This window comes from Nicotiana sylvestris, chromosome 11 (genome assembly GCF_000393655.2).
Source record: "Nicotiana sylvestris chromosome 11, ASM39365v2, whole genome shotgun sequence".
In the NCBI taxonomy this organism is placed as follows: Eukaryota; Viridiplantae; Streptophyta; class Magnoliopsida; order Solanales; family Solanaceae; genus Nicotiana; species Nicotiana sylvestris.
This window is the reverse complement of record NC_091067.1, coordinates 149,721,497-149,734,532: the sequence shown is the minus strand read 5'-3', so window position 1 is coordinate 149,734,532 and position 13,036 is coordinate 149,721,497. Positions and strand designations below refer to the sequence as shown.

The following is a 13,036-nucleotide window of genomic DNA, read 5'->3' as shown; positions in this document are numbered from 1 at the left end:
AGATTTTGTTGATATATTGCCCCAACACCGCTCTAACCGCCACATCACTTGCGTCACACATGAGCTCGAAATGTAAGCTCCAATATGGTGCGGTGACAATATGAATAGTGGTCAACTTGAACTTGAGTAATTCGAATGCCTTCATGCAATCTTCGTTGAAATGGAATTTGGAAGCATTCTCCAAAAGCATACACAAGGGGTTCACCACTTTGGAAAAATCATTGATGAATCAGCGATAGAACCCCGCATGACCCAAGAAACATCTCACTCCCTTCACGGATGAAGGGGAAAATTTTAGAAATTACCTCTATTTTGGCCTTGTCAACCTCAATACCATTCTTTGAAATTTTGTGGCCGAGGGCAATACCTTTCTCGACCATGAAGTGACATTTCTTCCAATTCAACACCAATTTTATTTCCTCACATCTTGCCAAGACCTTATCTAATTGTTCAAGAAATCCTAAAAGGAATTACTCACCTCGGAAAAATCATCCATGAAGACCTCAAGCATATCCTCCACCATGCCGGTGAAAATAGCCATCATACACCGTTGAAAAGTCACTGGTTCATTGCATAACACAAAAGGCATCCAGGAGAAATTCAAAGTACCATAGGGACAAGTGAAAGTAGTATTTTCTTGATCCTTCAGAGCAATAAGAATTTGATTGTAGCCGGAACACCCATCGAGGAAACAATAAAAAGCATGACCGACCAACCTATCAAGCATTTGATCAAGGAAGGGAAGTGGAAAATGGTCTTTTCTTGTAACTTTGTTGAGCTTGCGATAGTCCATACACACCCTCCATCCAATTAACATTTTTGTAGGAATCAACTCGTTCTTGTCATTGGTAACCACAGTCATGACCTCTATCATTAGGGCACATTGCACTGGAGAAGTACATGAACTATCGGAAATAGGGTAAACAACCCCGGGATCCAACCACTTTATTATCTCCTTCTTGACCACCTCTTGCATTGCTTCATTTAGCCTTATTTGATGTTCAATGTAGGTTTTGGAACCTTCCTCCAAAATAATCTTGTGCATGCAAAAGGTGGGGCTTATACCCCAGATATCCGCCAAAGTCCATCCAACTGCTCTCTTCCTCCTTTATAGCACCTCCAATGTGGACTCTACCTGTATGATAGTCAAACAGGAAGAAAGAATAATAGGTAAAGTAGAAGATGGGCCAAGGAATTCATACCTGAGATGTGGAGGCAATGGCTTTAACTCCAAAGGGGGAGGCTACTCGATTGAGGGCTTTGTTAGGGGAGTCTTCTAGTTTTCAAGATCCAAGGATAGCTTGCGGGGTTCATAAGTGTATAACCCTATTCTGGGCAATGCATTCACATATTCCTCACAGCCTTCGTTCTCCTCATCTTTATCAAGGTTAAGCAAAACGACTTCCAAATTATCTTTAACATTCATCGTGGCACTAGCATCATCAATTATCTCACCGGTCACCAAATTCATGAACGAACAAACTTCACTGCTATTTGGTTGCCTCACAGATTTGTACACATGGAAGATCACCTTTTCATCACCCGCCCGAAAAAAGAGTTTACCGGCTTCCACATCAACAAGACCCTTCACCGTAGCAAGGAAAAATCTACCCAAAATAATAGGCACCTCATAGTCCACTTCACAATCAAGGATCACAAAGTCCGCCGGGAGGATCAACTTGTCAACACAAACAAACACATTATCAATAATACCCAAAGGCCTCTTTATTGTACAATCCGCCATTTGCAACCCCATGGATGTAGGTCTTGGTTGCCCAATCCCCAAAGTTTTGAACATCGAGTAGGGCATCAAGTTGATAGTTGTCCCTAAATCATATAGAGCTTTGGCAAAGTCCGCATTTCCAATTGTACATGGGATTGTGAAAGCGCTCAGATCTTCCAATTTAGGAGCCCTGGAGTGCACAATTGCACTCACTTGATGTGTCATCTTTATGGTTTCACAATTCATCAATCTCTTCTTGGTTACCAAGTCCTTCATGAACATTGCATACCCCAGCATTTGTTCCAAGGCCTCAACCAACGATACATTAATAGGCAAACTCTTTATCATGTCAATAGTTTTTTTGAATTGGTTCTCGCCATTTTTCTTGGCAAGCCTTTGAGGATATGGAGGAGGAGGCGTTGGAATTGGTGCCTTAGCCTTTGGCATTATCGGCTCTCGTATGTCAACAATATGCTCCCTAGACAGGTTCACTTCCTCTTGCGTCTCCTCCACATTGTCATCTATATCAATTCTCACCTCATCATTTGCTTACACTTCATTGCTTGACATCTTCTTCTTGCACCAACTGTTCATCATCCACAATATTCTTTTCATTTTAGGTGGTTGCTTCACCACTTCTTCCACTTCTTGTAGTCACTGCCATGACATGTCCTGTGTTGTTCCCACTCTTGGGGTTCACCACTGTATCACTTGCTAGTGCCCCTTAAAATGAGTTTTCAAAGCTTGCGAGATTTAGCCTATTTGAACTTCCAAATTGCGAATTGAAGTGTTGTGAGATGATAGTTGAGAATTGGAGTCGGCACTCTTCTCCATCATTTGATTGAACATATTTTCTATTATGCCTATCTCATTGTTGGAAGAACTCGGACCTTGAGATGGATAAGGAGGCGGGTTTCTTGGTTGTTGAAACATCGGGGGCCTTTGAAAACCTGACCCCTTGTTGTTGTTGTTTTTATTCCACCTTCCTTGGTTGTTACCTTCCCAATAGCCTTGATTATTGCCACTCCAATTTCCTTGGTTGTTTTGACCATTCCAATTTCCTCAATTGCTTTGATTGTTCCAGTTGACTTGGTTGTTTTGGTTTTTCCAACTACCTTGATTGCATGAATTCCAATTTCCTTGATTCCCATGCAGTCTCCATTGTTGTTGACTTGGGCCGTGATTGTTGTTTCTTTGCCCTTGGAAGTTTAAAAATTGTACTTCCTCCTCTTGTTCATTGTATTGTCCATCTTGATCAAATCCACTGTCATCTTGTTCGTAATTTTCAACCCGATTTTGCACTTGAGGACCCCTTTTCCTTCTCTTGTTCACCAACATGCTAGCTCCTTCCATTGCATTTACTTGCTTGAGACCTTGCACTTGTTGAAGTTGAGCTTTAGCTAGTTGATTTATTATGGTGGTCAACTTGGCAATTTCTTTCCCATGATCATGTAATTCTTTATGAAATTGAATCACATTTGGATCACCTTGAGGAACGTTCTCTCTACTTTGTCATGACGATGAAATATCCGCCATTTCATCAAGAGTCTCGCAAACTTCCACATATGGCGTTTCCATGAAGTTTCCACTGGCTAGTTGGTTGACCACGCATTGATTGGTAGTAATGATCCCCCAATAGAAAGTTTGTTGAATGATGGCTTCCGTCTTGTCATTGTTCGGGCACTCTTTTACCATAGTATGATATCTTTTCCTTCTCTCATGCAAAGGCTCATTGGGTTCTTGTTTGAAAGCTAGAATCTTATCCCTGAGAGTTTCCATATGCCCAGGAGAAAAGAACTTGCCAATGAATTTCTCGGCCAATTCATCCCATGTATGGATAGAATGATTTGGCAACTTCTTCAACCAATCAAATGCCTTCCCCCAAAGAGAGAAAGGGAATAGCCTCAACTGCAAGCATCCATAGAGACGTTGGTTTTATTACTCCCCCAGCAAGTATCAACAAACCTTTTCAAGTGCTTGTATGCATATTGACTTGGAGCCCCGGTGAAGAATCTCCGTTGTTCCACCAGTATAAGCATGAAATATGTGATTTGAAAGTTTCCCGCCCTGATGCGGGTGGGACTGTAGCACTTGCATATCCTTCATTTGGCAACACCCGGTGTGCCGCCGCTCTTAGAGGAGGTGGGGGTTGAACGGGAGCATTGTATTGAGGCGGAAGACCTTGTCTGTTTGCTTGAGGTTCAAGAGAAACCTCATCAAGTTGGTCATCATCCCCGTCATCCCCCAATGGCACGTTTCCAAGAGGATCATTGTTGTTGAGAGCAATTGTATTACCTGCAATTGTGTCACAAAAAGATTAGTAACTTGGAAGGAAAAGAATAAATATCAAACACAAAACCAAATATATAGCTAAATGTGTTTTTAGATCCCCGGCAACAACGCCGAAAATTGATGTTGCCCAAACTCACACCATTAATTGGGATTGTGAGGCGGTCGATGCAATTATAAATACCCAACACGAGGCAGGGTCGATTCCACAAAGAGCTTTATGTGGGATTTGGTATATACCTAGTCTAGTGTATGACGTTCCCAATATTACACTATCACATATTCAGCTGTTTCTTTTCTATTTCTAGTTTGTATGCTAATGCTTGTAATTGAAAAGCTAAGAGACAATTTTTTTGGTGGTGTTGTTTCTTTAAATTGATAAAAGATCTAGGATCATGACTTCCGCCTAGAAGGTTACCTAATGGATTGTAGGCTCTATGGCAAGTTTGTTGGGTCGGGGTCATAATATAACAATCACACGAAATAAACCACTCAATACCTCTCGGTATTTAGAGTGATTTTGCCCAATTTGACTTTCTCAAGTCCAAATGGATAGTTCACAAAACAAGTGATAAATTCTCAAGTTGGGTCTTACTATCTCTAGATTCAACCCTTTAATTGGGGCTATCAATATCTTGAGAAGACCCCAATTCCTTGTCAACTAAGTTTTCCTAGACTTTGTGTTTCATTCTCAAGTAGAGACTATGTCAATTAGGCATGAATCAATGTTTGCAACCATTAATTCTTAATTTCAAACAAGAACTAGGCTAATTATCACTAACACAATCACAAACAAGCCCTAAATCAAACACCCATTAGGTACCCACACTAGGATTGAGTCACAACTCTAGCTAGAAATTAGTTACTCATGGAAAATAAAGAAATTAAAGAAGAAGCTAAGATAAAATTCATAATATATGATTAAGAGAAGAAAATCTTTTGTTAAAATGTTAAACTATTATAAAGTTACCCAATACAGTAAAGAAAAATGGCTATCTATTCTCAGGTACACCAATCTTGACCTAAAAATGACAAAAAGATCTATTTATACCCAGCTAAAATTATCAAACAAAATTACCCCTGCGGAGGTTGTGCGACTGCACAGTTCCGTGTGCGATCCGCACGTTATGACTTGGCTTGGCAGGTTGGACTTCTGCGGCTTCACAATTCTGCATTGCAGCCGCACTTCTTCAACTTATGAGGACCGCACATTTCTGAGTGCAGCCGCACTTTTACTTTTGCAACCGCAAAATAATGGTGCAGTCCGCACTTCTTGACCTTGGGCTTTGACATGGGGAACCTCTGTGAACCGCACATTTTTTAGTGCGGCCGCACTCTTGATTCTCCAGCCGCACAATAATGGTGTTGCCCACACTTCTTCATGGACCTAATCTCCATCTCTCTGAACCTTACCTTCTGCGGCCGCACCAAAATTATGCGGTCCGCATTTTGCATGGGAATTCTGTCAGAGGCTGCCTCATATTCTGTGGTCGCACGCAATATTGTGCGGTTTGCTTTTGCCCTTTTAGCCTTGTTTTGGTCCTTGTCCAAAATTACTCCTTCTTGAGTTGATTTTCATCTCTTTAGCTCATATTCTAATACTCCTGCATGGACGCACGTTTTATTAGTTTTCAGGAATACCTTTAAGCAATTTTAAGCTAAAACAAAAGTAAAAGAGCATAAATAAGCGGTCAAAATCCCTACTTATCAATCACCCTTTGTGCTTTACACTCTTCCTTACCAAGCACATGTATATCATTAACAAGCAAGGTAGAAAGCATTAATAATATCAAGGAGAGTGTTTAAACGACAACACTATACAATAATTCATATCACAATTTTCTCACATGCCACAACCAACTCCAGAAGATACAATAGACATCAACTAATTTCACAGCAAATAGCCCAAGGCTCTACTCAACGTATATAAAACCTCAAAAATAACAACAGATATTGAAAAGTAACTCAGCATAGGACAATTCCTTCTTTAATCCAAATTTTTGATAAATATATTAATACCTCTTTTTTAAACTTATTTAATTAATTATTTGTATATGGAAAATCCATAATATAATTATCTCCGGGACATATCAAATCAACAAGCATGCAGAATTCACATAAAAATTCAAGTGACAATCACAGTAAAATATCATATAAAAACAAATTAGACAAACAAGGATTGAGGCATGGTAAATAGAGGATTTAATAAATGCCAACAATTATCCAATTTACTACACAAAATGCATAAGACTTTAAACCAATAAATTTTGCACATATAAGCCAAAGTACGTACTTGTCACCTCGCGTACACAACTTTTCATATTTCACAAAGGCACACACGAATCAATGCCTAAGGGATAATTCCCCTACTCAAGGTTAGACAAGATACTTACTTTTTTGAAGTTAGACTGATATTCCAAAATAGCCTTCTTGTTTGAATTTACCTCCGGACAGCTCAAATATATCCAAATTAATTGTATAATTTCATTAAAATCCATCAGTAAAAATTTCGAATAATATAACATCGATTTAAAAATTTATTCTAAAATGTCCACATGGGACCCGCATCCCGGCAGAAATTTTACGAAATTCCAACACGCATTCTGATACGAGTTCAACTATATCTGTAACGATCCGACTGGTCATTTTGCTTTCTAGAACTTCATTCCCCTAGATAAGACTTCTTGTACATGCTTTTACTGCTTTATGACTTGCGGGTATGGTTTGTTCGGGATTTGAAAGGGTTCGGGTTGAAATCGGAACAGTTGGTTCAGTAAAGTTGGCTAAAAAGGCTTAGTTTGACTTCGGTCAATGTTTTGAGAAAACGACCTTGGAATCAGGATTTGACTATTCTAATAGGTTCGTATGATGATTTCGGACTTGGGCATATATTTGGATGGGATTTTGGATTACCGAGAGCGTTGCAATGCCTAATAGTGAAAGTTGGTTCTTGAAGGTTTTGAAGTTCTTTAAATTTGGTTTGGATTAGGTTTTGGTGATATCAAGGTCTAAATGGGATTTCAAAACCTGGAGTAGTTCCGTATGGTGATATAAGACTTGCACGCAAAATTTGGTGTAATTCCGAGTAGTCTATGTATGATTCAGCGCGTTCGTAGCGATTTGGAAACTTGAAGTTCATATTTTGATTTAATTTGGTTTTGAGGTGTGATTCTTGGTTTTTGCTATTTTTATGCATTTCGAGAGTTCGAGCAGGTCAGTATTATGTTTATAGACTTGTTTTTGTAGTTGAACGGGGTCCTAGGAACTCGGGTGTGTTTCGGACTGTCCAGAGCTAAGTTGAGGAAACTAGATTTTCCAATTCTGTTTTCCTTCTTCGCGAACACGGAAGGACCATCGCGTTCGCGGAGAAGGATTTGGCAGTGAGGAAATTTTCCCTTCGTGATTGTAAGAAGGGGATCGCATTCATAGAGCGTTGAGGTCCCAGGCCTACGCATTCGCGTAGAAGGGAGGGATCTAGGGAGGGGTCAAGGTCAGTGCTTTTCATATTCGCGAAGGTGCCCTCGCCTTTCCGAAGGACAGGGTTGGTAAGCCTTTGCGTTTGCGAGGTCCTTGTTGCATTCGGGTAGGCCAAGTCTTCATGGGCCTGGGCCCTTGTCTTCGCAAACAAGAGGCCTTTTCCGCATTCGCAAAGAAGAAGGTAGTTGGGCAGAGAGTTTAAAAAATAGGGACAACCATTTTTTTGTTCATTTATTGCTATCTTAGGCAATTTGGAGTTTCAAAAATGGGTATTTCAACCTAGCTATTGAGGGTAAGTTTGTTATGGAACTTAGTAAAAATCATATATTTGAGTTCATGCAGTTTGCACCCTACTTGTTAACTTGATTGCTTAAATCAAGATGGAATTTAATAGAAGAATTTTAAAAGGTTAAATTTCATTTACTTGAATTCTTGGACGGGTCACTTGACTGTTATTGAGAATTTGTGATTCTTTAAATATTAGCCTCTTAATAAATCTTAAATCGGATGTTATAAAGTATTTTCTCTTTTGTGGAGCGGGCCAGGAGCCTCGGTGGCAGATAGATGCATCTATAGTTCGTGTCGTTCGACCCTTGACAGTGCATATTTTAAATATTATATGTTGGATTGGGCCATATGACCTTGGCATAAATTGCACTTAAAAAATCTTTGGAACTAATTAAAATTGATATTGCTTCATTGGCTTGAGATATAAATTGTTAAATGATGGAAATAAACTTGGGATTTATTATTAGTGAGAGGATTGCCTATTATTGCCTGTGATTGAGCTTTCAACTACATTTATGTAATCCATGTTTAGTTATAATTTTGTCATTTTATTGTTAGCCCATAGTAAGTGTCAAAGTCGACCCCTCTTTACTACTTCTTCGTGGTTAGACTGGATACTTACTAGGTACATGTTATTTAGGTACTCACACTACATTTCTGCACTAAATGTGCAGGATCTGAGGCAGGTGCTTATGGATATCAGTCTGTCACACATCCCTGATTCCCGAGACTTCGCGGCGAGCTGCCCTTCTAAGCCCGTTTTGCAGTAGCTGGAGTCCTTCTTTTGCTTGTATTTCCTGTCTATTTCACTTTAGACAGTTGAATAGTATTCTTTTGTATATTCTACTAGTTTCCCATGCACTTGTGATACCAGGTCTTGGTGATAATGCTAGTAGACACTTGATAGTTTTTGGGGCTATTTACTTATCTCACTTGCTTAGAAATCTTGATTTTCCCATTTTATTAAATGCTTACTTCTTTTTTTTTTGACAAACTAAAAATAAACTATTTCAGATCTTTAAAAGAATGGATCATAGAGTTAGTTCACTGTAGTCTTGCCTAGCGGCAACGTTGGGCGCCATCATGGCCTATAGGAGAAATTGAGTCGTGAAAACATGGTATCAGAGCACTAGGTTCACGTATGTTTCACAAGTGATGAGTAGGCCTAATAGAGTCTGGAGGATCAGTGTGGAGACATCCTTACTTATCTTCGAGAGGTTATAGGGTGTTAGGAAACTACTCTTTCTTCCTCTCTTATTGTGCAGTTGATGTTATACTAAGTGTCTCTATCTTATTCTCTCACAGATGGTGTGACTACCTGGACGATCGTCTTAAGAATTAATGTCCTGATCCCCTATTAACTGCCTTCCCCAAGTTTATTTATACTATTTTGATTTGCCGGGATGTTCGGTTTTGAGTTTCGGAGAGTTTTGGACAACTAGTCCCTAAATGAGAGCTTAAGTATTGGAGAGTTGACCGTAGTCGGAACAATGTGAAGACGGCGTCGGAATGGAAATATGATGGTTCTGTTAGCTCTATTGGGTGATTTCGGGCTTAGGGGCATGTTCAGATTGTGTTTTGGAGATCCGTAGCAAATTTAGGCTTGAAATGCTAAAAGTTGAATTTTTGAAGTTTCCGATCGATAGTGGGATTTTAATCCGAGGGACTAAAAGGAATTCCGGAAGTTGGAGTCGCTCCGTAGTGTTGAATGTGTGCAAAATTTCAAGTCATTTGGACGAGGTTTGATAGATTTTTTGATCGAAAGCGTGTTATTAGAGTTTTGGAATTTCTTAGGCTTGAATCCGATGAAAAATAGGTGTTTTGATGTTGTTTTGAGCATTCCGAAGGTTAGAACAAGTTTGAATGATGTTTTAGGATTGGCTGGCAGGTTTGGTTGGGGTCCCAGGGGCCACGGGTGTGTTTCGGATGCTCAGCGGACCACTTTTGGACTTGGAAAGTTTGCAGATTTTTTCTGTTGTGTTGCAGAGAAAACCCTTATAGTGTTCGCGAGAGGGTCTCGCGTTCGTGTAGAGCATCTGGGTGAAGCAGCTGAAATGTGCTTCATGTTCGCGATGATGTCCCGCATTCGCAAAGGTAAGGACCCGTTGGTCTTCGCGTCCGCGACATGGTCCTCGCGTTCGCGTAGGGTCTGCCCATGTAAACTACGCATTCGCGAGTGGACCTCGCGTTTGCGAAAGAGGAATTTGGCCAGCAAGACTTTTGTGCATCACGTTCGCGATAGTAGCCTCACGTTTGCGAAGAAGAACGCGCCTAGGCAGATATAAGATTTCAAATCAAGGGTTTTAGCCATTTTTATCAAAACTTAAACCTGGGAGCTCAGATTTGAGCAAGATTTTGAGGAATTTACAGAGATATTGATTGGGTAATGATTCTTAACTCATTTTTGCTTGTAACTCATTAATCTAAACATGAAGTCATCCTTTAATTTCAGAATTTGTATGAAAATTGGGAAAAAGTTCTTAGATCAGGGAATTTAGTTTTGATTGGGGATTTGACATTGTATTGGGAAAATTTTGATATGTTTAGACTCGTGTGAGTTTGAGAATTCTGAAAATATAAATTTTACCCGATTCCGAGATGTGGGCCCGTAGGGCGTTTTGGTCATTTTACCTAATTCCGCGTATTAGCTTAGAATTTCTTTGTAGAATCAGTTATTTGAAGTGTTATTTACATTATGAAATTGAATTGAATAGATTTAGGCCATCTGAAGTCGAGTACTCGTGGCAAGTGCATGGTTTCAGATTGATTATTGAGCCGGTTTGAGGTAAGTGGCTTGTCTAACCTTTTGTGGAGGACCCTCCCCTTAGGATTGGTATATTTGGTAATTGAAATGCCTTTTACGTGAGGTGATGAGTGCGTACTTGTGCTAATTGTTGGAAATCCGATTTTCTTTAAGTATTTAATAGTATGTTTCCTTTCTTGTTCCTATTACTTGCACTATTAAGCATGTTGTTAGCTTAGGAAAGCATATCTAAATGACTTAATTGCCTTATTTGCTCAACCTGCCTTACCTGAATTTTGTGCAACATGCTAGGCTAGAATCACTTGTTGCCTTAATATGAAATTTTGCACAGAAGCGACATTATAACTTTTGTTCCATTCAGTTAATTTTGGTTTTTGATTATTTCTTCCGCAAGTTTTGTTTATGTTCCGCATTTGTTAGGCTTATATAGTCGTAAAGCCTAGGTGCCATCACGACAGTTCACGGAGGGCGAACTGGGGTCATGACAAGTTGGTATCAGAGCTCTAGGTTCATAGGAATCATGGATCACAAGTCGGTTTATTAGAGTCCCGCTGATCGGTACGGAGACGTCTATACTTATCTACAAGAGGCTATGTAACTTTTAGGAAAAACTTCCACTTCATTTGATTTCCTTATCGTGCGATATTTTGACTTCACAATTCTAAACTTCTGTCTTCTATACTCTCACAGAGAGTGAGGACACGTGCTACCCGAGATGATCAGGCACTCGTGCCCCTACTGCAGCTGTCAGAGGCCGGGGACGGGGTAGAGGCTGAGGATGTGCATGTGGTGCAGCTAGAGCACCTGCACGAGCTACCGCTGAGGTACTACCAGTAGATCCAGCTGGAGTCCAGGCACCTGATATGCCTACCGCTACTACTACTCCAGCTCTTCAGGAGACTCTGGCACAGTTTGAGAGCATGTACACCACTTTGGCTTAGGCAGGGTTGCTTCCCCTTGCTGCAGCTACGTCTTAGGTCGGGGGAGGAGCACAGACTTCCGCCGCCCGCACTCCTTAGTAGAGAGTGCAAGTTGAGCAGGTCCCTGAGATTATTTTGTACCGCCTGCAGTGCCAGTTCAGACCGAGGTCAGGGCAGCGGCTTCCGATGAGGAGCAGCTGAGGCTTGAGAGGTTCAAGAGGTACAAGCCTCCTGTATTCAGTGGTCTAGTATCGGAGGATGCTCTGGGATTTCTAGATGAGTGTTACTTTATTCTCCGCACCATGTGTATATCAGGATCGAGCGGGATTTCTTTCACTACCTTCCAACTTTGAGGAGCCGCCTATGAGTGGTGGCGCACCTATGAGTTAGATAGTCCAGATGAGGCTGTTTCACTGACTTGGACTCAGTTTTCAAATTTATTTCTGAGGGAGTATGTTCCTCAGAGCCTCAGGGACGAATAGCGCGCATAGTTTGAGCATTTGCGCTAGGGTGCTATGACTGTCTTAGAGTATGTTGTCCGTTACACTAGCTTGGCTAGACATGCCCCAGCCTTGGTTTCTACTGTTCGCGAGAGGGTTCGCTAGTTTATTGAGGGCCTTATTCCCAGCATCAGGTCTAGCATGGCTCGTGAGTTGGAGATGGATATTTCTTATCAGCAGGTGGTGAGTATTGCTGGGAGGATTGAGGGTATGCATGCTAAGGAGAGAGAAGAGAGGGAGGCCAAGAGGTCTTAAGAGTCGGGACATTTCTCTGGTACCCGTGCCCCAGTAGCAGGTCGTCATGGTAGTTGTTATATGAGTCACCATATTCATACAACTCTTCCAATAGCTAGTGGTATTCCACCTCCTCCTAGACCTTAGGAGCCTTATTATGCACCACCGGTGTCTAGCGCGCTTCCTACACGGTGTGCTTTCAGAGGTCAGTCCAGTAGACCTAGCCTGAGCTAGTCCAGCCACCACGTCCTCCCAGAGCTTGTTTTGAGTGTGGTGACACACGTCATATGGTGAGAGATTGCCCCAAACTTGGGAGGGGTGCACCTCTACAGACTTCTCAGCCACAACGTGCCCCGCAGAGTACTCAGGCTATGGTTACAGCTCCACTTGGTACCTCACCTGCTCAACCAGCTAGTGGTGGATGTTGGGGAGGTAGAGGTCTCCCTAGAGGGGGAGGCCAAGCCCGATACTATGACCTTCCTGCCTGTACTGAGGTTGTTGCCTCCGATTCTGTCATCATAGGTATTATACTGGTTTGTCATAGAGATGCATCGGTTCTATTCGATCCAGGCTCCACTTATTCTTATGTATCTTCTTATTTTGCTCCGTATTTGGGTGCATCTCGGGATTCTTTGAGTTCCCCTATTTATGTTTCTACTCTATGGGAGATTCTCTTATTGTGGACCACGTTTATCGGTCGTGTTTGGTTGCTCTTAGTGGTTTTGAGACCAGAGTCGATTTATAGTTACTCAATATGGTTGACTTCGATATTATCTTGGGCATGGGCTGGTTGCCACCCCATTATGCTATTCTTGATTATCATGCCAAAACCGTGATGTTG

General features: G+C 41.2%; 1 protein-coding gene across 1 annotated transcript; it reads right to left on the bottom strand.

The window, feature by feature from the left end:
* Window positions 1-1,001: 1,001 nt before the first annotated feature.
* On the bottom strand, window positions 1,002-3,076 carry LOC138881831 (uncharacterized). The gene is made up of 3 exons (XM_070162114.1): window positions 2,839-3,076; window positions 1,360-2,244; window positions 1,002-1,135 (listed from the first exon to the last, which is right to left on the bottom strand). Exons 1-3 carry the CDS (start codon window positions 3,074-3,076, stop codon window positions 1,002-1,004), a joined length of 1,257 nt encoding a protein of 418 aa, XP_070018215.1.
* Window positions 3,077-13,036: the final 9,960 nt, after the last annotated feature.